This window comes from Jaculus jaculus, unplaced genomic scaffold (assembly GCF_020740685.1).
Source record: "Jaculus jaculus isolate mJacJac1 unplaced genomic scaffold, mJacJac1.mat.Y.cur uX1, whole genome shotgun sequence".
In the NCBI taxonomy this organism is placed as follows: domain Eukaryota; kingdom Metazoa; phylum Chordata; class Mammalia; order Rodentia; family Dipodidae; genus Jaculus; species Jaculus jaculus.
The window spans coordinates 586,727-608,231 of record NW_025423518.1 but is presented as its reverse complement, the minus strand read 5'-3'; the positions used below and the strand labels follow the sequence as shown (position 1 = coordinate 608,231).

At 55.1% G+C, this 21,505-nt stretch overlaps 1 protein-coding gene across 1 annotated transcript in view; it reads left to right on the top strand.

The window, feature by feature from the left end:
- The window catches only part of Nlgn4x (neuroligin 4 X-linked), a 69,870-nt gene extending 49,039 nt beyond the window's left edge, over positions 1–20,831 (top strand). Inside the window, 4 exon segments of the mRNA XM_045141446.1 lie at positions 6,125–6,310; positions 11,737–12,532; positions 19,849–20,170; positions 20,172–20,831. Of these exon segments, the coding sequence (XP_044997381.1) occupies positions 6,125–6,310; positions 11,737–12,532; positions 19,849–20,170; positions 20,172–20,831 (1,964 nt within the window).
- The last annotated feature ends 674 nt before the right edge of the window (positions 20,832–21,505 follow it).

The following is a 21,505-nucleotide window of genomic DNA, read 5'->3' as shown; positions in this document are numbered from 1 at the left end:
TTATAATAAAATATAAAATAATATAAAAAATAAAATACTTTACTATAATATAATATTATATTATAATTAAATATTGTATTATATATTATATATATTTTTTATTTTACTTTACTCAGCATTATTATAATAAAAGTGGGTGTGGCCGGGCCCACCTCCAAATAAACCCAGAAAATAATAAAAACAAATAATGATAATAATAATAATAATAAATTAATTAGGTGTGGTGGACCCTAAGTTGAAAAAAAATTAATAATAATGATGAAGATGATGAAGATGATGATGATGATGATCATAAATTGGTTTTGGGGGGACCTGACCCCGAAAAATAACCAATAATTGTAATAATAATAATAAGAAGAAGAAGGAGATGGAAGGAGGAAGTGGAGGGAGAGAGGAAGGAAGTAGGGATGGATGGAGAGAAGGAGGAAGGAAAATAGACTAAAGAAGGAAACAGGAAATGGAGGGAGAGGGGAAGGAAGTAGGGTTGGAAGGAAGGGAATGGAGGGAGAGAGGAAGTAGGGATGGAGGGAGGAAGGAAAGGAGAGGAAAGAAGGGAAAAGGAAATGGAGGGAGAGGGGAAGGAAGTAGGGTTGGAAGGAAGGAAATGGAGGGAGAGAGGAAGTAGGGATGGAGGGAGGAAGGAAAGGAGAGGAAGAAGGAAAAAGGAAATGGAGGGAAAGAGGAAGGAAGTAGGGTTGGAAGGAAGGAAGGAAATGGGCGGAGAGAGGAAGGAAGTAGGGATGGAGGGAGGGACGAAAGGAGAGGAAGAAGGAAAAGGAAATGGAGGGAGAGAGGAAGGAAGTAGGGTTGGAAGGAAGGAAATGGAGGGAGAGAGGAAGGAAGTAGGGGTGGAGGGAGGAGCGAAAGGAGAGGAAGGAGGAAAAAGGAAATGGAGGGAGAGAGGAAGGAAGTAGGTTTGGAAGGAAGGAAATGGAGGGAGAGAGGAAGGAAGTAGGGGTGGAGGGAGGAACGAAAGGAGAGGAAGAAGAAAAAAGGAAATGGAGGGAGAGAGGAAGGAAGTAGGGTTGGAAGGAAGGAAATGGAGGGAGAGAGGAAGGAAGTAGGGGTGGAGGGAGGAACGAAAGTTGAGGAAGAAGAAAAAAGGAAATGGAGGGAGAGAGGAAGGAAGTAGGGGTGGAAGGAAGGAAATGGAGGGAGAGAGGAAGGAAGTAGGGATGGAGGGAGGAATGAAAGGAGAGGAAGAAGGAAAAAGGAAATGGAGGGAGAGGGGAAGGAAGTAGGGTTGGAAGAATTGAAGGAAATGGAGAGAAGAAGGAAGTAGGGATGGAGGGAGGAAGGAAAGGAGAGGAAGAAGGAAAAAGGAAATGGAGGGAGAGAGGAAGGAAGTAGGGTTGGAAGGAAGGAAATGGAGGGAGAGAGGAAGGAAGTAGGGATGGAGGGAGGAACGAAAGGAGAGGAAGAAGGAAAAAGGAAATGGAGGGAGAGGGGAAGGAAGTAGGGTTGGAAGAATTGAAGGAAATGGAGAGAAGAAGGAAGTAGGGATGGAGGGAGGAAGGAAAGGAGAGGAAGAAGGAAAAAGGAAATGGAGGGAGAGAGGAAGGAAGTAGGGATGGACGGAGAGAAGGAGGAAGGAAAATAGACTAAAGAAGGAAACAGGAAATGGAGGGAGAGAGGAAGGAAGTAGGGATGGAGGGAGGAAAGAAAGGAGAGGAAGAAGGAAAAAGGAAATGGAGGGAGAGAGAAAGGAAGTAGGGTTGGAAGGTAGGAGGAAATGGAGGGAGAGAGGAAGGAAGTAGGGATGGAGGGAGGAAGGAAAGGAGAGGAAGAAGGAAAAAAGAAATGGAGGGAGAGAGGAAGGAAGTAGGTTTGGAAGGAAGGAAATGGAGGGAGAGAGGAAGGAAGTAGGGATGGAGGGAGGAATGAAAGGAGAGGAAGAAGGAAAAAGGAAATGGAGGGAGAGAGGAAGGAAGTAGGGTTGGAAGGAAGGAAATGGAGGGAGAGAGGAAGGAAGTAGGGATGGATGGAGGGAAGGAAGGATGGCAGAGAGGAAGGAAGCGAGGAAGAAATGGAGGGAGAGAAGGAAGCAGGGAAGGAAGGGAGGGGAGAGAGGAAGGGTGGGGACTAGGAGGAAATGTAGGGAGAGAGAGAGGAAGGAAGAAAAGAGGGAGGGAGGAGGTGGGAGAGAGAGAGGGAGTGGGAGGAGGAAGTGGAGGGAGAGGAAGGAATGAGGGCAGGAGGAAATGGAGAAAGGAGGGTAGGAGGAAGTGGAGGGAGATAGGAAGGAAGGAGGAAATGGAGAGAGGAAGGAAGGAGGGAGGGAGTGTGGGGGAAGGAGGGAGGGAGGGTGGAGGGAAATAGGAAATGAAGGGAGAGGGGAAGGAAGGAAAAAGGAAAATGAGGGAGAGAGGAAGTAGGAAAGGTAGGAAAGAAGGAGGGAGTGTTGGGGAGGGAGAGGAGGAAGTGGAGGGAGAGGAAGGAAGGAAAGGGGAAATTGATGGAGAGAGGAAGGAGGAAAGAAGGAGGGAGTGTGGGGGAGGGAGAGGAGGAAGTGGAGGGAGAGGAAGGAAGGAAAGGGGAAATTGATGGAAGGAAGAAGGAACAAAGGAGGGAGGGCGAGAGAAATGAAGAAGGGGTGGAGGTAGGGAAGGAGAGAAGGGAGAAAGGAAGGAGGAAATGGAGGTAGAGAGGAAGGAGGAAGGGAGGATGGCAGGGATGGAGGGAGAGGAAAAGGAAGAAAGGAAAGGAGAGAGGAACAAGGAGGGCGGAAATGGAGGGAGGGAGGAAGGAAAGAACGAGGGTGGGAGGGAAGGAAAGGAGGCAGAGAGGGAGGAAATGGAAGGAGGAAGGGTGGGGGAGGGAAGGAAAGAGGGATGGGAAGGAGGAAATGGAGGGAGAGGGGGATGAAGGAGGAAAGAGGGGGAGGGAGGAGGAAGTGGCGGGAGGGAAGGAAGGAAGGGTTAGAGGAGGGAAGATAGGAAGGAGGAAATGGAGGGAGAGAGGAAGGAAGGAAGTGAGAGAGGAAGGAGGGAAGGAGTGGAGATAGAGTGGAAGGAGGAAAGGATGGAGGGTTGGGGAGGGAGGAAATGGGGGACAGAGGAAGGGAGGGAGGGATAGAGGAAGGAAGGGGAAATAGAGGAAGAAAAGAGGAAAGGAAAGAAGGGAGGAAGGAAGGAAAGGAGGAAAGTGAGAGAGGAAGGGAGGAAGGTAGGAGGAAATGGAGGGAGGGTGGAAGTAGGAAGGGAGGAGGAAAGAAAGGGAGAGAGGGTGAAAGGAAGGAAGTAGGAAAGGAATGGAGAAGGAAATGGAGAGAAAGAGAAAGGATGGGAGGTAGATGCAGAAGGAGGGAGGAAGTAGGGAAGGAAGCTGAAGAAGGAGGAAAGGAAATGGAGGAAGGAGGAAATGAAGCAAGTAAGGGAGGAAGGAAGGAGGAAAGCAAGGAAGAGATGGAGGGAGGAAATGGAGAGAGGAAGGGAGGGAGGAAAGGAAGAGGGGGTGGAAGAAGGGAGGAATTGCAGGGGGACCGGAAGGGAGAAGGAAGCAGAAAAGGAAGAAGGAAAGCAAGGAAGAGATGGAGGAAGGAAGGAGGAAATGGCGAGAGGAAGGGAAGAAGAGTAGAGGAAAGGAAGGGGTGGACATGGAGGAAATACAGCGAGAGAGGAAGGAATGAGGAAGTGGAGGAAGGGAAGAAGCAGGGAGGAAAGGGGGAAAGGAGGGGGGAGGAAGAAAAAGGGAGGAAGGAAGAAGAAGGAAAGCAAGGAAGGGGTAGAGGAAGGAGAGTAAATGGAGAGAGGGAGGGAAGAAGAAAAGAGGAAAGGAAGGGGTGGAAAATGTGGGAGGAAATGCAGCGAGAGAGGAAGGAATGAGGAAGTGGAGGAAGGGAGGGAAGAAGGAAGGAGGAAAGGAAGGGAGAAGGAAGCAAGTAAGGGAGGGACAATGGAAGAAAGAAAGGGAGTGAGGAAGTAGAAAGGCAAGGAAGGGATAGAGGGGGGAAGGAGGAAACGGAGAGAGGAAGAGAGGAAGAAAGGAGGAGAGGAAGGGGGCAGAAGAAGGCAGGAAATGCAGCGACAAAATAAGGAATGAGGAAGTGGAGGAAGGGAGGAAGCAGAGAGGGAAGAAGAAAGGAGGAAAGGAAGGGAGGGATGGAGGAAGAGAAAGCAGGCAGGAAGAATGGAAGGGAGGAAAAAGGAGGGAAGGGAGGAGGGGAAAAGGAAGAAGAGAAAAGGGGAAAGAAGGAGGGAAGGGAGAGAAGGAAAAAAGGGAGAAAAACATGGAGGGAGGAAGGAAGGAAGGAAGGAAATAAGAAGGGAAAGGAGGGAAGGAAAGGAAGTGGGGAGGCAGGACTGAAGGGGGAAGGAAGAAGGGAGAAAATGGAGGATGAGAAGCAGGAAGGAAGGATGGAGAGAGAGGAAGCAAGAAGGGAAGGAAGGAAGGAGAGAGGAAGAAGAAGGGAAGGAAGGAAGGAGAGAGGAAGCAAAAAGGGAAGGAGAAAGAGGAAGCAAGAAAGGAAGGAATGTAATGTTTACATGGCTATACATATGTATACATACACACACAGTCACACACACATAATATTTATGTGTGCTATGTTCACAAATGTGCAATATATATATATGTACGTACATATATACATATATACACATATATATATACACATACATTTACATATATACATTTTTATTCATATTTATTTTATACATATATACATACTTATATATGCATATAGATATATACATATACATATATACACATATATACATATACATATATACATATTTATTTATACATATATACATACTTATAGATATATACATATATACATATATAGACATGTAGACATATACATATATACATATTTATTTATATTTATTTATACGTATATACATACTTATATATACATATAGATATATACCTAAGTACATAGACATATATACATATGCATATATACATATATATACAGATACATACACATATGCATATTTGTTTACATTTATTTATACATATATACATTCTTATATGTACATATAGATATATATGTATGCACAAATACATATATACATAAACATGTATACATATGCATATATGCGTATTTGTTTATATTTATTTACACGTGTATGCATATGCATATATACGTATAGATACATACATAAGTACATATGCATATATACATATGCATATATACATATATAGACATGTACACACATATACATATATGCATATTTATTTATACTTATTTATACATATATCCATACTTATATATACATATATATACATGTAGATAAATACATATACATATATACATATACATACATATACATATATGCATATTTGTTTATATTTATTTATACGTATATACATACTTATATATACATATAGATATATACATATGTACAACTACACGTATACATATGCATATATACATATATACATACATATACACATATGCATGTTTGTTTATATTTATTTATACGTGTATACATATGCATATATACATAAGTACACATACATATATACATATATAGACATGTACACACATATACATATATGCATATTTATTTAGGCTTATCTATACTTATATATACATATATATACATGTAGATAAATACATATACATACATACATATACATATATATACATATACATATATACATACACATATATACATATATATACACATATATACATATACATGTATACATATATATACATATAGATATATATACATATACATATATACATATACATACACACATATACATATATGCATATTTATGCTTATTTATACATATGTCCATACTTATATATACATATATATATATACATGTAGATAAATACATATACATATATACATATATACATATACATATATACATATACATATATACATATATACATATACATATATACATATACATATATACATATACATATATACATATATACATATACATGCATATACATATATGTAACATACACACACACACACAGGCACACACAAGTGACCCGTGTGCAGGCCGCAGCGTGGGGGTGCGCCCGCTCGGCCCCTCCCCCCCACTGACCGCTGGCCCCGTCTCCGTGCCCCTCCGCCCTTCCCCTCCCCCCTCCCCTCCCCCACCCCGGCCCCGCCCCTCCCCCACCCCCGGCCCCGCCCCTCCCCCCCCGCAGGCTTCCTGAGCACGGGCGACCAGGCGGCGAAGGGCAACTACGGCCTCCTGGACCAGATCCAGGCCCTGCGGTGGATCGAGGAGAACGTGGGCGCCTTCGGCGGGGACCCCAAGAGGGTCACCATCTTCGGCTCGGGGGCCGGCGCCTCCTGCGTCAGCCTGCTCACCCTCTCCCACTACTCCGAGGGTAGGGCCGGCCCCTCGACCCGTGGGGGGAGGGGGGCCGCGGGGGTCACCGGGAGGGGGGGGGGCCTTGAAACGGTCATGGGGACATTTTGGGGCGTCGTGAGGGAGACGGTCGTTCCCGGGGGGGGGTCCGCGTCCGTTTTCTCACCCTCCTGCACTATTCTAAAGTTGATTCGCGGCCCCCCCCCACCCTCAGCCATGATTTTGTGGGGGCTCGGGGTCACCGGGGGGTCATGAGGGGGTCATGGGGACATTTTGGGGTGTCATGAGGGGAGATGGGTGTTTATGGGGGGTAGAGGGGGTCCTGCATAATCCTGCTCACCCTGCCGCACTATTCTGAGGTTAATTCGTGGCCCCCCCACTCAGCCATGATTTTTGGGGGGGCTCGGGGTCACTGGGGGGTCATGAGGGGGTCATGGGGACATTTTGGGGTGTCATGAGGGGAGATGAGTGTTCACGGGGGGTTGAGGGGGTCCTGCGTCAGCCTGCTCACCCTGCCGCACTCTTCTGAGGTAAATTCGTGGTCCCCCCACTCTCAGCCATGATTTTGGGGGGTTCGGGGTCCCTGGGGGTTCATGGGGAGATCTTGGGGTGTCGTGAGGGGAGATGGGTGTTCACGGGGGGTGAAGGGGTCCTGCGTCAGCCTGCTAACCGTGCTGCACTATTCTGAGGTAAATTCGTGGCCCCCCCACCCTCAACTATGACTTTTGGGGGTTCAGGGTCACCAGACGTCCATGAGGGGTCATGGGGACATTTTGGGGTGTCGTGAGGGAGATGGTTGTTCCTGGGGGATAGAGGGGTGCCTGCGTCAGTTTGCTCACCCTGCCGCACTATTCTGAGGTAAGTTCGTGGTCCCCCCACTCAGCCATGATTTTGGGGGGGTTCGGGGTCACTGGGGGGTCATGGGGAGATCTTGGGGTGTCGTGAGGGGAGATGGGTGTTCACGGAGGGGAGGGGGGGTCCTGTGTCAGCCTGCTCACCCTGCCGCACTATTCTGAGGTAAATTCGTGGTCCCCCCACCCTCAGCCATGGTTTTGGGGGGTGCAGGGTCACCAGGGGTCCATGAGGGGTCATGGGGAGATCTTGGGGTGTCACGAGGGTAGAGGGGTGTTCATGGGGGGTTGAGGGGGTCCTGCATCAGCCTGCTCACCCTGCTGCACTATTCTGAGTTAAATTCGTGGTCCCCCCACCCTCAGCCATGGTTTTGGGGGGTGCGGGGTCACCAGGGGTCCATGAGGGGTCATGGGGAGATCTTGGGGTGTCACGAGGGTAGAGGGGTGTTCACGGGGGGTTGAGGGGGTCCTGCGTCAGCCTGCTCACCCTGCCGCACTATTCTGAGGTAAATTCGTGGTCCCCCCACTCAGCCATGATTTTGTGGGGGTTCGGGGTCACTGGGGGGTCATGGGGAGATCTTGGGGTGTCACGAGGGTAGAGGGGTGTTCACGGGGGGTGAAGGGGTCCTGAGTCAGCCTGCTCACCGTGCTGCACTATTCTGAGGTAAATTCGTGGCCCCCCCACCCTCAACCAAGATTTTGGGGGGTTCGGGGTCATCGGGGGGCCATGATGGGTCATGGGGACATTTTGGGGTGTCGTGAGGGGAAATAGATGTTCATGGGGGGTTGAGGGGGGCCTGTGTCAGCATGCTCACCCTGCTGCACTATTCTGAGGTAAATTCGTGCCCCCCACCCTCAGCCATGGTTTTGGGGGGTGCGGGGTCACCAGGGGTCCATGAGAGGTCATGGGGAGATCTTGGGGTGTCGTGAGGGGAGATGGGTGTTCACGGGGGGGGTCCTGCGTCAGCCTGCTCACCCTGTTTCACGACTCCGAAGGTAAATCAGTTGTCCCCCGCCACACACCCTCCACCATGGTATTTGGGGGTACAGGGTCCCCAAGGGTCATCAGGGGGGTCACGGGGGGCGATGGGGGGGTCATGGGGGCCTGAGTCAGCCTGCTCTCCGAAGGTAAACCCCCACCCTCAACGACGGGGTTTAGGGGTCACCGGGGGATTCATGAGGGGTGACGGGGGGGTTGGGGGGCCACCAGAGGTCATGAGGGGTCACGGAGGGAGATGGGGGGTCATGGGGGCCTGAGTCAGCCTGCTCTCTGAAGGTAAACCCCCACACTCAACCACAGGGTTTAGGGGTCACCAGGGGGTTCATGAGAGGTGATGGGGGGTTTTGGGGGATCACCGGGAGGTCATGGGGGTCACGGAAGTAGATGGGGGGTCAAGGGGGCCTGCGTCATGCTGCTCTCCGAAGGTAAACCCCCACACTCAACCACGGGGTTTGGGGGTCACCGGGGGGTCATGAGGGGTGGAAGGGTGGGTTGGGGGGTCACCAGGGGTCATGAGGGGTCACGGAGGGAGATGGGGGGTCAAGGGGGCCTGCGTCACGCTGCTCTCCGAAGGTAAACCCCCACTCTCAACCATGGGGTTTGGGGGTCACCAGGGGGTTCATGAGGGGTGACAGGGGTGGTTGGGGGGTCACCAGGGTCACAGAGGGAGATGGAGGGTCAAGGGGGCCTGCGTCACGCTGCTCTCCGAAGGTAACACCCCCACACTCAACCACGGGGTTTGGGGGTCACCAGGGGGTTCATGAGGGGTGACAGGGGGGTTTGGGGGATCACCGGGAGGTCATGGGGGGTCACAGAGGGAGATGGGGGGTCACGGGTGGCCTGCGTCACGCTGCTCTCCGAAGGTAAACCCCCACTCTCAACCACAGGGTTTAGGGGTCACCGGGGGGTTCATGAGGGGTGACAGGGGGGTTGGGGGATCACTGGGAGGTCATGAGGGGTCACGGAGGGAGATGGGGGGGTCAAGGGGGCCTGCGTTAGCCTGCTCTCCGAAGGTAAACCCCCACCCTCAACCACGGGGTGTAGGGGTCACCGGGGGAGTCATGAGGGGTGACAGGGGGGGTTGGGGGGTCACCAGGGGTCATGAGGGGTCACGGAGGGAGATGGGGGGTCACGGGTGGCCTGCGTCACGCTGCTCTCCGAAGGTAAACCCCCACACTCAACCACGGGGTTTGGGGGTCACCAGGGAGTTCATGAGGGGGTGACAGGGGGGTTGGGGGATCACCGGGAGGTCATGAGGGGTCACGGAGGGAGATGGGGGGGTCAAGGGGGCCTGCGTCAGCCTGCTCTCCGAAGGTAAACCCCCACACTCAACCACGGGGTTTGGGGGTCACCAGGGGGTTCATGAGGGGTGACAGGGGGTGTTGGGGGATCACCGGGAGGTCATGGGGGGTCACGGAGGGAGACGGGGGGGGTCAAGTGGGGCTCCGAAGGTAAACCAGTTGTCCGGCCCCCCCGACCTTGATGGTGGTGGGGTGCCGGGTCTGCAGGGGTCACGAGGGGTCACGGGTAGAGACGGGGGTCCCCGGTGGGGGGGGGTGGTCCGCGTCCGCCTGCTGACCCTGTCGCGCTGAGACGAAGGTAAGCCGCTTGCCCTCCCCCTCCCTCGGCCACGGTGGGGGTGGGGGTGGGGGGGTTACGGGGTCACCGGGGGGATCATGGGGAACATGGGGGGGTCGCGGGGTCCCTGCCTCAGCCTGCTCACCCTGTCAGGCTGCTCTGAAAGGCAACCACTTGTCTTTCCCCTCCCCCGGCCCTGCGCCCAGCTGGTGGGGGTACGGGGTCACTGGGGGCAGGGGTCGTGAGGGATCACGTGGGAAGATGGGGGGCCACCGGGGGTCCTGCGACAGGCGGTTCTCCCTGCCGCGCTACTCTGAAGGTAGACCAGTTGTCCCCAGCGTGCCTTCAGCCATGGGGAGGATTTTGGGGTGACCACAGGGGTCATGAGGGGTCATGGGGGGGATGAAGTATTTTGGGGGGGTCACAGGGGTTCATGGGGGCCCGCGTCAGGCTCTCTCCCTGTCGCCCTCCTCCTAAGGTAGACCAGTTGTCCCCAGGGTGCCTTCAGCCACGGGGAGGATTTTGGGGTCACCACGGGGGTCATGAGGGGTCACGGGGGGGATGAAGTATTTTGGGGGTTCACGGGGGGTCCGCATAAGCCTCTCTCCCTGTCGCCCTCCTCCTAAGGTAGACCAGTTGTCCGCAGGGTGCCTTCAGCCACGCGTAGGATTTTGGGGTGACCAAGGGGGTCATGAGGGGTCACGGGGGGGATGGAGTATTTTGGGGGTTCCCGGGGGGTCCGCATAAGCCTCTCTCCCTGTCGCCCTCCTCCTAAGGTAGACCAGTTGTCCCCAGCGTGCCTTCAGCCATGGGGAGGATTTTGGGGTGACCACAGGGGTCATGAGGGGTCATGGGGGGGATGAAGTATTTTGGGGGGTCACGGGGGTTCCCGGGGGGTCCGCATAAGGCTCCCTCCCTGTCGCACTCCTAAGGTAGACCAGTTGTCCGCAGGGTGCCCTCAGCCACGGGGAGGATTTTGGGGTCACCACGGGGGTCATGAGGGGTCACGGGGGGCATTCAGTTCATTCACTCACTCATTCACTCATTCCTTCATGATCCACTCACTTATTCGCTCATCATTCATTGATTCCATTCACCCCCTCCCTCATTCACTCATTCCTTCACGATCCACTCACTTATTCGCTCATCATTCATTCATCCATCGATCTATTTATTCAATTTATTCCCTCCCTCCCTCATTCACTCGTTCCTTCACGATCCATTCACTTATTCATGTATTATTCATGGATTCATTGAATTCATTCACTCCCTCCCTCATTCATTCATTCCTCCACCATCCATTCATTCATTATCCAGTGATTCACTGAGTTCACTCACCCCCTCCCTCATTCATTCGTTCCTTCACGATCCATTCACTTGTTCGTTTTTTATTCAGTGATTCACTGATTGAGGTCACTTCCCCCCCTCTGTCATTCATTCATTCCTTCATTCATTGATTCACTCCCTCCCTCCCTCATTCATTCATTCCCTCACTATCCACTCACTTATTCGTGCATTACTCACTGATTCAACTCCCTCCCTCCCTCGTTCACTCATTCCTTCACGATCCACTCACTTATTCGCTCATCATTCATTGATTCCATTCACCCCCTCCCTCATCCACTCATTCCTTCACGATCCACTCACTTATTCATTGAATTCACTCCCTCCCTCATTCACTCATTCCTTCACGACCCATTCACTTATTCATGTACTATTCATTGATTCATTGAATTCATTCACTCCCTCCCTTCCTCATTCACTCATTCCTTCACTATCCATTCACTTATTCATTGATTCATTGAATTCACTCCCTCCCTCCCTCATTCATTCATTCCTTCACTATCCACTCACTTCTTCGCTCGTCATTCATTGATTCACTCACCCTCCCTCCCTCATTCACTCATTCCTTCACGGTCCACTCACTCCTTCGCTCACCATTCATTCATTCATTCATCCATCGATGTATGTTATTCAATTTATCCCTTTTTTCTCGCTTCCTCCCCCCCGCCGCAGGCCTGTTCCAGAAGGCCATCATCCAGAGCGGCACGGCGCTGTCGAGCTGGGCGGTCAACTACCAGCCGGCCAAGTACACGCGGGCGCTGGCCGAGAAGGTGGGCTGCAACATGCTGGACACGGCGGAGCTGGTGGAGTGCCTGCGCCGCAAGAGCCCGCGGGAGCTGACGCGCCAGGCGGTGCCGCCGGCCGCCTACCACGTGGCCTTCGGGCCGGTGATCGACGGCGACGTCATCCCCGACGACCCGCAGATCCTCATGGAGCAGGGCGAGTTCCTCAACTACGACATCATGCTGGGCGTGAACCAGGGCGAGGGGCTGCGCTTCGTGGACGGCCTGGCCGACGCCGACGGCGACGGCGGCGTGGCGCCCGCCGACTTCGACCTGGCCGTCGCCGACTTCGTCGACAGCCTCTACGGCTACCCCGAGGGCCGCGACGCGCTGCGCGAGACCGTCAAGTTCATGTACACCGACTGGGCCGACCGCGACGACGCCGAGACCCGACGCCGCACCCTCGTCGCCCTCTTCACCGACCACCAGTGGGTGGCGCCCGCCGTCGCCACCGCCGACCTGCACGCCCAGTACGGCTCGCCCACCTACTTCTACGCCTTCTACCACCACTGCCAGAGCGACATGAAGCCCGCCTGGGCCGACGCCGCCCACGGCGACGAGGTGCCCTACGTCTTCGGCGTGCCCATGGTCGGGCCCACCGAGCTCTTCGCCTGCAACTTCTCCAGGAACGACGTCATGCTCAGCGCCGTCGTCATGACCTACTGGACCAACTTCGCCAAGACCGGGTGGGCGCGCGGGCCGGGGGTGGGGAGGGGCGGGGGAGGGTGGGGGAGGAGTGGAGAGGGTGGGGAGGGGAGGGGAATGAAGGGGAAGGGGCAAGGGAGGGTGGGGAGGGGAAGGGAGGGGGAGGAGAGGAGGATGGGGAGGGTGGGGGAGGGGCGGGGAGGGGAGGGGAATGGAGGAGGAGGGGCAGGGAGGGAGGGGAAGGGAGGGGGAGGGGCGGGGGAGGGGCGGGGAGGGCGGGGAGGGGAGGAGAAAGGAGGTGGAGGGGCAAGGGAGGGAGGGGAAGGGAGGGGGAGGGGCGGGGGACCTCCGTGGGAAGTTCTGCGGAGGGGCGAGGGGCGCCGTCTGCGTGAGCTGTAGGGTCCGGAAGGGGCAGTTGAGCTCTCGGTGACCTCGAGGGGAAGTCTAGGGGTGGTTGACCTCCGCGTGACCTGGAAGTTCTAGAATCAGTGGTTGACCTCTGGGTGACCTTGAGGGGAAATCTAGGGGTGGTTGATGGCTGGGTGACCTTGAGGTTCTAGAAGTGTCGGTTGACCTCTGGGTGACCTTGAGGGGGAGTCTGGTGGTGGTTGACCTATGCGTGACCTTGACGTTCTGGAAGTGACCTCTGGGTGACCTGGAGGGGAAGTCTAGTGGTGGTTGACTTCTGTGTGACCTTCAAATTCTAGAAGCGGTGCTTGACCTCTGTGTGACCTTGAACCTCCAGGAGGAGTGACGGGCCTCTGCGCGGCATCGGGGTGATTCTACAGTTGTTGGTCGACCTCTGCGTGACCTTCAGCCGCTTCTGGGATCAGTGGTCGGCCTCTGTGCGACCTTGAGCTTCTAAAAGCGGCGGCTGACCTTTGACCTCGGCCTGACCTTCACGGTCCCCTGGAAACAGCGCCTGACCCCCGTGTGGCCTTGAGGGGGTCCTAGAAACAGTCGTTGGCCCCCGTCTCGCGTCTGGGGGATTCTAGAAGGGACGATTGACCTCTGTCTGACCTTGAGGTTTCTCCAGAAGCCATGGCTGACCTCTGCCTGACCTTGAGACTATTCTAGAAGCCATGGCTGACCTCTGTCTGACCTTGAGGCTAGTCTAGAAGCCATGGCTGACCTCTGTCTGACCTTGAGGCTAGTCTAGAAGCCATGGCTGACCTCTGTCTGACCTTGAGGCTAGTCTAGAAGCCATGGCTGACCTCTGTCTGACCTTGAGGCTAGTCTAGAAGCCATGGCTGACCTCTGTCTGACCTTGAGGCTATTCTAGAAGCCCTGTTTGACCTCTCTCTGACCTTGAGGGTATTCTGGAATCCATGGCTGACCTGTGTCTGACCTTGAGGGTATTCTGGAATCCATGGCTGACCTCTGTCTGACCTTGAGGCTATTCTAGAAGCACTGATTGACCTCTGTCTGACCTTGAGGGTAGTCTAGAAGCCCTGGCTGACCTCTGTCTGACCTTGAGGGTATTCTAGAAGCACTGAGTGACCTCTGTCTGACCTTGAGGCTATTCTAGAAGCCATGGCTGACCTCTGCTTGACCTTGAGAGTATTCTGGAATCCATGGCTGACCTCTGTCTGACCTTGAGGTTTCTCCAGAAGCCACGGCTGACCTCTGACCACTGGGCTCTCTAGACGCAGTACTGACCTGTCCCTGACCTTGACGAGGTTCTAGAAGCACTGAATGACCTCTGCCTGACCTTGAGGAGGTTCTAGAAGCCCTGGCTGACCTCTGTCTGACCTTGAGGGGTGTGTGGGAGCAGGGCTTCACCTCTGACCTTCAGGAAGGTCTAGAAGCAGTGGTTGTCCTCCCTGACCTCGGGGTCCTCTAGAATCAGTGTTGACCTCCGTTTGACCTTGGGGAGGTGGTAGAAGCACAGATCGACCTCTGTGTGACCTTGAGGGGATTCTAGAAGCAGTGGTGGGCTTCTGTCTGACCTTGACGGGCGTGTGGAGGCCATGGTTGACCCCTGTTTGACCTTGAGAGGGTTCTACCCCAGTTTGACCTTCAGACGATTCTAGAAGCATTAATTGACCTTGGTCTGACCTTGATGGGATTCTAGAAGCCATTTCTTACATGGGTCTGGCCTTGAGGGTTGTGCTCCAGCAGCGATTGACCCCTGTGTGACCTTGAGGGGGTTCTAGAAGCAATGATTGACCTATTGACCCCTGTTTGACCTGAAGGGATTCTAGAAGCAATGATTGACCTATTGACCTCTGTTTGACCTTGAGGGGATTCTAGAAGAGAGTTTTGGCCTCCGCCTGACCCTGACAGGTGTTAAGAGGCCATGATTGACCCCTGTTTGACCTTGAGAGGGTTCTAGAAGCATCAGTTGACCTTTCTCTGACCTTGATGGGATTCTAGAAGCATTCATCGACATGGGTCTGACCTTGAGGGGTGTGCTCCAGCAGCGATTGACCCCTGTGTGACCTTGAGAGGACTTTAGAAGCGACTATTAGCTTCTGCCTGGCCTTGACATCTGTGTAGAGGCCATGATCGACCCCTGTTTGACCTCGAGAGGATTCTAGAAGCATCAATTGACCTTTTTCTTACATTAAGGGGTGTGTTGAAGCAATAATTGACCTACTGACCTCTGTTTGACCTTGAGGGGATTCTAGAAGAGAGTTTTGGCCTCCGCCTGACCTGGACAGGTGTGGAGAGGCCGTGATTGACCCCTGCTTGACCTTGAGGGGGTTCTATCCCTGTTTGACCTCGCGAGGGTTCTAGAAGCATCAATTGACCTTTCTCTGACCTTAATGGGATTCTAGAATCATTCATCGACATTCGTCTGACCTTGAGGGGTGTGCTCAAGCAGCGACTGACCCCTGTGTGACCTTGAGGGGACCCCTGTGTGACCTTGAGGGGGTGTCTAGAACCAATTAATTGACCTATTGACCCCTGTTTGACCTGAAGGGATTCTAGAAGCAATGATTGACCTATTGACCTCTGTTTGACCTTGAGGGCATTCTAGAAGAGAGTTTTGGCCTCCGCCTGACCCTGACAGGTGTTAAGAGGCCATGATTGACCCCTGTTTGACCTTGAGAGGGTTCTAGAATCATCAATTGACCTTTCTCTGACCTTCATGGGATTCTAGAAGCATTCATCGACATGGGTCTGACCTTGAGGGGTGTGCTCAAGCAGCGATTGACCCCTGTGTGACCTTGACAGGTGTCTAGAACCAATTAATTGACCTCTGTTTGACCTTGAGGAGATTCTAGGAGCGGCCGTTGACCTCCCTGTGTCCTTGAGTCCGTTTTGGAGGTGGTGATTGCCCTCTGAACGTGGGGGGGGCTCGGGAAGCGGCGCTGACCCCCTGTGTGTCCTTGAGGAGGTTCTAGAAGCAACGACTGACGTCCGGGTGACCTGGAGGAGATGTTAAAAAGCGGTGACGGGCCTCAGTTTGACCTCGAGGAAATTCCAGAACGACGGCTGACCTCTGTGTGACCTTGGGGGGATTCTAGAAATTGTGGCTGACCTCTGCCTGACCTTGAAGGGACTCTAGACCCTGTCTGTTGTCTGGGTTGCTCTAGAAGCAGTGGCTGACCTCTGCCTGACCTTGAAAGGATTCTAGACTCTATCTGATGATTCTAGAAGCAGTGGCTGACCTCTGGCTGACCTTGGAGGGACTCTGGACCCTGTCTGTTGTCTGGGTTGCTCTAGAAGCAGTGGCTGACCTCTGGCTGACCTTGGAGGGATTCTAGACCCTGTCTGTTGTCTGGGTTGCTCTAGAAGCAGTGGCTGACCTGTGCCTGACCTTGGAGGGATTCTAGACCCTGTCTGGTGTCTGGGTTCATCTAGAAGCAGTGACTGACCTCTGCCTGACCTTGGAGGGATTCTAGAAGCAGTGACTGACCTCTGCCTGACCTTGGAGGGATTCTAGAAGCAGAGGCTGACCTCTGGCTGACCTTGGGGGGACTCTAGACCCTGTCTGGTGTCTGGGTTGCTCTAGAGGCAGTGACTGACCTGTGCCTGACCTTGGAAGGATTCTAGACTCTATCTGATGATTCTAGAAGCAGTGACTGACCTCTGCCTGACCTTGAAAGGATTCTAGAAGCAGAGGCTGACCTCTGGCTGACCTTGGGGGGACTCTAGACCCTGTCTGATGATTCTAGAAGCAGTGGCTGACCTCTGTCTGACCTTGAGGAGATTCTAGAAGCAGTGGCTGACCTCTGCCTGACCTTGAAGTGATTCTAGACACTATCTGATGATTCTAGAAGCAGTGACTGACCTCTGTCTGACCTTGGAGGGATTCTGGGCTCTGTCTGGTGTCTGGGTTGCTCTAGAAGCAGTGGCTGACCTCTGTCTGACCTTGAGGAGATTCTAGAAGCGGTGGCTGGCCTCATTTCGGCCTTCGGCGGCCTCCAGAAAAGGGGTTGACCTCTGTCTGACCTTGGGTGGAATCTAGGAGCCGCGATGGGCGTCTGTCTGACCTCAGTGGGATTCCAGGACGAGTGTCTGACCTCTGACCTCGGAGTTCTCTAGAAGGGGCATTGACCTGCGGGAGACTCCAGAAGCTGTGGATGACCTCTGTCTGACCTTGAGGAGGTTCTAGAAGCAGGGGTTGACCTCTGTGTGACCTTGGGTGGTCTTCGTTAGCAGGGGTTGACCTCTGTGTGACCTTAAGCGGGTTCTCGATACCGTGGCTGACCTTTGACCTTGGGGTCCTCTAGACTTAGCATTGACCTCTGTGTGACCTTCAGGAGATTCCCGGGGCGGGGACCGACCAATCCCCGACCTGGCGGAGGTTCTGGAAGCAGGGATTGACCTCTGTCTGACCTCGAGGGGGGTTCTAGATCCAGTGGCTGACCTTTGACCTTGGGGTTCTGTAGAAGCCAAATTGACCTCTACCCTCGGGGAGTTTCTTGAAGAAATGATTGATCTGGAGGTTCTACAAGCAGTGCCTGACCTCTGTGTCAGCTTTTGGGGGGACCCCCCCCTGGAGAAGCGACCGACCTCCGTCTGGCCTCGGGGGTGGGATTCTAGCACCGGTGCGTGACCTCTGACCTCAGGGCGCTCTAGAAGCAGCCCTGACCCCTGACCGACCTTCCGGAGGCTCTAGAAGCGGCGGCGGGCCCTCTGCACGTGGAGCCTTTCTAGAATCAGGGGTTGACCTCTGCCTGACCTTGAGAAGATCGCGGAAGCAGCTCGCGGTTGACCTCTGACCTGGGGGTCCCCCGGAAGGAGCCCTGACCTCCGTGTGACCTCGAGTGGGTTCTAGAACCGGTTGACCTTGGACTGACCTTGAGTGGATTCCAGAGGAGGTTGACCTCTGTCTGACCTCGAGTGGGTTCTAGAACTGGTTGACCTCTGTCTGACCTTGAGTGGGTTCTAGAGGTGGTTGACCTCAGTCTGAGCTCGAGTGGGTTCTAGAACAGTTTGACCTTGCCCTGACCTTGAGTGGGTTCTGGAGGTGGTTGATTGACCTCTGTGTGACCTCGAGTGGGTTCTAGAAATGCTTGACCTTGGACTGACCTTGAGTGGATTCCAGAGGAGGTTGACCTCTGTCTGACCTCGAGTGGGTTCTAGAACTGGTTGACCTCTGTCTGACCTTGAGTGGGTTCTAGAGGTGGTTGACCTCAGTCTGAGCTCGAGTGGGTTCTAGAACAGTTTGACCTTGCCCTGACCTTGAGTGGGTTCTGGAGGTGGTTGATTGACCTCTGTGTGACCTCGAGTGGGTTCTAGAAATGCTTGACCTTGGACTGACCTTGAGTGGATTCTAGAAGCGGTTGACCTCTGTGTGACCTCGAGTGGGTTCTAGAAGTTTGACCTTGGACTGACCTTGAGTGGATTCTAGAAGCAGCTGGCCTCTGTGTGACCTCGAGTGCGTTCTAGAGCAGACTGACCTTGGACTGACCTTGAGTGGATTCCAGAGGTGGTTGACCTCTGTCTGACCTCGAGTGGTTTCTAGAACTGGTTGACCTCTGTGTGACCTTGACTGGGTTCTAGAAGCGGTTGACCTTGGACTGACCTTGAGTGGATTCCACAGGAGGTTGACCTCTGTCTGAGCTCGAGTGGGTTCTAGAAGAGTTTGACCTTGGATTGACCTCGAGCGGGTTCTGGAAGCGGTTGACCTTGGACTGACCTTGAGTGTGTTCTGGAGGTGGTTGACCTCTGTGTGACCTCGAGTGGGTTCTAGAAGCGGTTGACCTTGGAGTGACCTTGAGTGGATTCTAGAGGTGGTGGACCTCTGTGTGACCTCGAGTGGGTTCTAGAACCAGTTGACCTTGGCCTGACCTCGAGCGGGTTCCAGAAGAGGTTGACCTCTGACCTTGACTGGAATCTACAGGCAGTTGATTGACCTTTGACCTTGAGGGGACTCTAGAAGCGGGTGACCTTGGTGTGACCTTGAGGGCAGCCTACGCGTCCCTTACGTGCACGGACTGAGCGCACGGCCTACACGTGCACACATTCGACCTTGGGTGTAGTACCGAGTACACAGTACCTCTGAGTATGTCATTCATTCATTCATTCATTCACTCATTCATTTGAGAGAGAGAGAGAGAGAATGGGCGTGCCAGGGCCTCCAGCCGTCGCCGACGTGGGCCGCTGGCACTCGGGCCCGGGTCCCCTCGGGCGTGAGCGCTGACCACCGGGCCGCCCGGCCCGACCCTTAAATTTTTCCTATCTTTTTCATTTTTTTTTTTTTTAAATCTCTCTTCCACCCCAGGGACCCGAACTCGGGTCCCAACACCCTCCCCCACCGCTTCCCCCCCACGCACCGACCACTGAACCACCCGGCCCAACTCCGAAATTTCTTCCATTTTTTTCCGTTTCTTCTTACCTTCTTTCTTTTCTAAGTCTCCCTCCCGCCCCGCAATCCGAACCCGGGTCCCCGGCCCACGTGCCGACCACTGAACCACCCCGCCCCGACTCCTCGATTTTTTTTCTTTCTTTCTTTCTTTCTTAAATCTCTCCCGCCCCGCGATCCGAACCCGGGTCCCCGACCCGCGCGCCGACCACTGGACCACCCCGGCCCGGATGCTAAATTTTTTTTCTCTTTCTTTCTTAAATCTCTCCTGCCCCACAATCCGAACCCGGGCCCCGACCCGCGCGCCGACCACTGGACCACCCTGCCAGCCTCCTAAATTTTCTTTCCTTCCTTCTTTTCTAAATCTCTCTCCCGCCCCGCGATCCGAACCCGGGCCCCGGACCTGCTCTGACCACTGAACCACCCCGCCCCGACTCCTAAATTTTCTTTCTTTGTTTTCTAAATCTCCCTCCCGCCCCACGATCCGAACCCGGTCCCCGACCAGCACCGACCAGTGAACCACCCTGCCCCGGAAACCCAATTTTTGTCTAATTTTCTCGTTTTTTCTTCGTCTTCCCCCCTCCCCGCCCGCGCCAGGGACCCGAACCGGCCGGTGCCGCAGGACACGAAGTTCATCCACACGAAGCCGAACCGCTTCGAGGAGGTGGCCTGGTCCAAGTACAGCCCCAAGGACCAGCTCTACCTGCACATCGGCCTCAAGCCCCGGGTGCGAGACCACTACCGCGCCACCAAGGTCGCCTTCTGGCTCGAACTCGTGCCCCACCTGCACAACCTGCACGAGATCTTCCAGTACGTCTCCACCACCACCCGCGCGCCCGACGCCGCCGCCTCCTCGAACCCGTACCGCCCGCGGGCGCCGCCGCCCGGCGCCAAGGCCTGGCCCGCCACCAGGCGCCCCTCCCCCGCGACGCCCGCCGCCCCGCACCCCAAGCAGCGCGCCGGGCGCCCGCCGCCCCCGCCGCCGCCGCCCCCCCCGCGCCCGCGCCCACGACGACGCCGCCGTGCTCATCGAGACGCGCCGCGACTACTCCACCGAGCTCAGCGTCACCATCGCCGTGGGCGCCTCCCTCCTCTTCCTCAACATCCTGGCCTTCGCCGCGCTCTACTACAAGAAGGACAAGCGCCGCCACCACGAGACCCACCGGCGCAACAGCCCGCCGCGCCCGCCGCCGCGCCCGCCGCGTAACGAGCACGCCCGGGACGACGACGACGCCCGGGCGCCCGCCGGGGACCCCGCCGCCGCCCCGTCCGCCGTGCCCATGAAGCGCCTCGAGCGCGAGTGCGAGTCCTCCCTGGCGCCCCGCGACGGGCTGCGGCTGGCCTCGTGCCCGCCCGACTACGCCCTCACGCTGCGACGCTCGCCCGACGACGCGCCGCTCATGGCGCCCGCCACCATCACCATGGTGCCCAACGCGCTGGGCGCCGCCCCGGGCGCCGCCGCCGCGACCCTGCACCCGTTCGGCGCCTTCGGGGCCGCGGGCGGGGGAGGGGTGGGCGCGGCGGGCGGCGGGCAGAACGGGAGCAACCTGCCGCACGGGCACTCGACCACCCGCGTATAGCGCCGCGGGCGCCGCGGGCGCGGGCGCGGCCGGGACGGGGGAGGGGGGCGACCACGGCGGGGGGGAGGGGCGGGAGTTCGCCACGCGCCGCCGAAAATAAAGAGCGAGGACGGCAAAGAAAAGGAACCCGGGGGCGAAGCGGGGGGGGCAGCGCGGGGCGGGCACCGGGGGTCGGCCCTGGCACGGACGGAGGGGAGGCACGTGCCAAGGGGAAGGGTCGCGGCCCTCTCCGTCTCTCCTCCCCCTCCCCCGCGTACAGACAAAAAAAAAATACACCCAAGTCGACGGTGCCCGCCGGAGGGCACGGCGGGCACCGCGGAGCGGGCATCGGAGGTTGGCGCTGGCACACAGGGACGTATGGAGCTGAGGGACGTACTAAAGGGAAGCGACAGTGCCCTCTGCATCACCCATCCCCCACACACAGACAAAAAGAAATACACCCACGTCGACGGTGCCCGCCGGAGGGCACGGCGGGCACCGCGGAGCGGGCGTCGGAGGTTGGCACTGGCACACGGGACGTACTAAGGGGAAGGGGCACTGCCCTCTCCATCCATCGTGCCCGACAAATACAGAAAAAAATACACGCAGCCCGAAGGTGCCCACAGTGGGCACCGCGGAGCGGGCATCAGAAGTTGGCACTGGCACACAGAGACACAGACGGAGGGGACGGATGT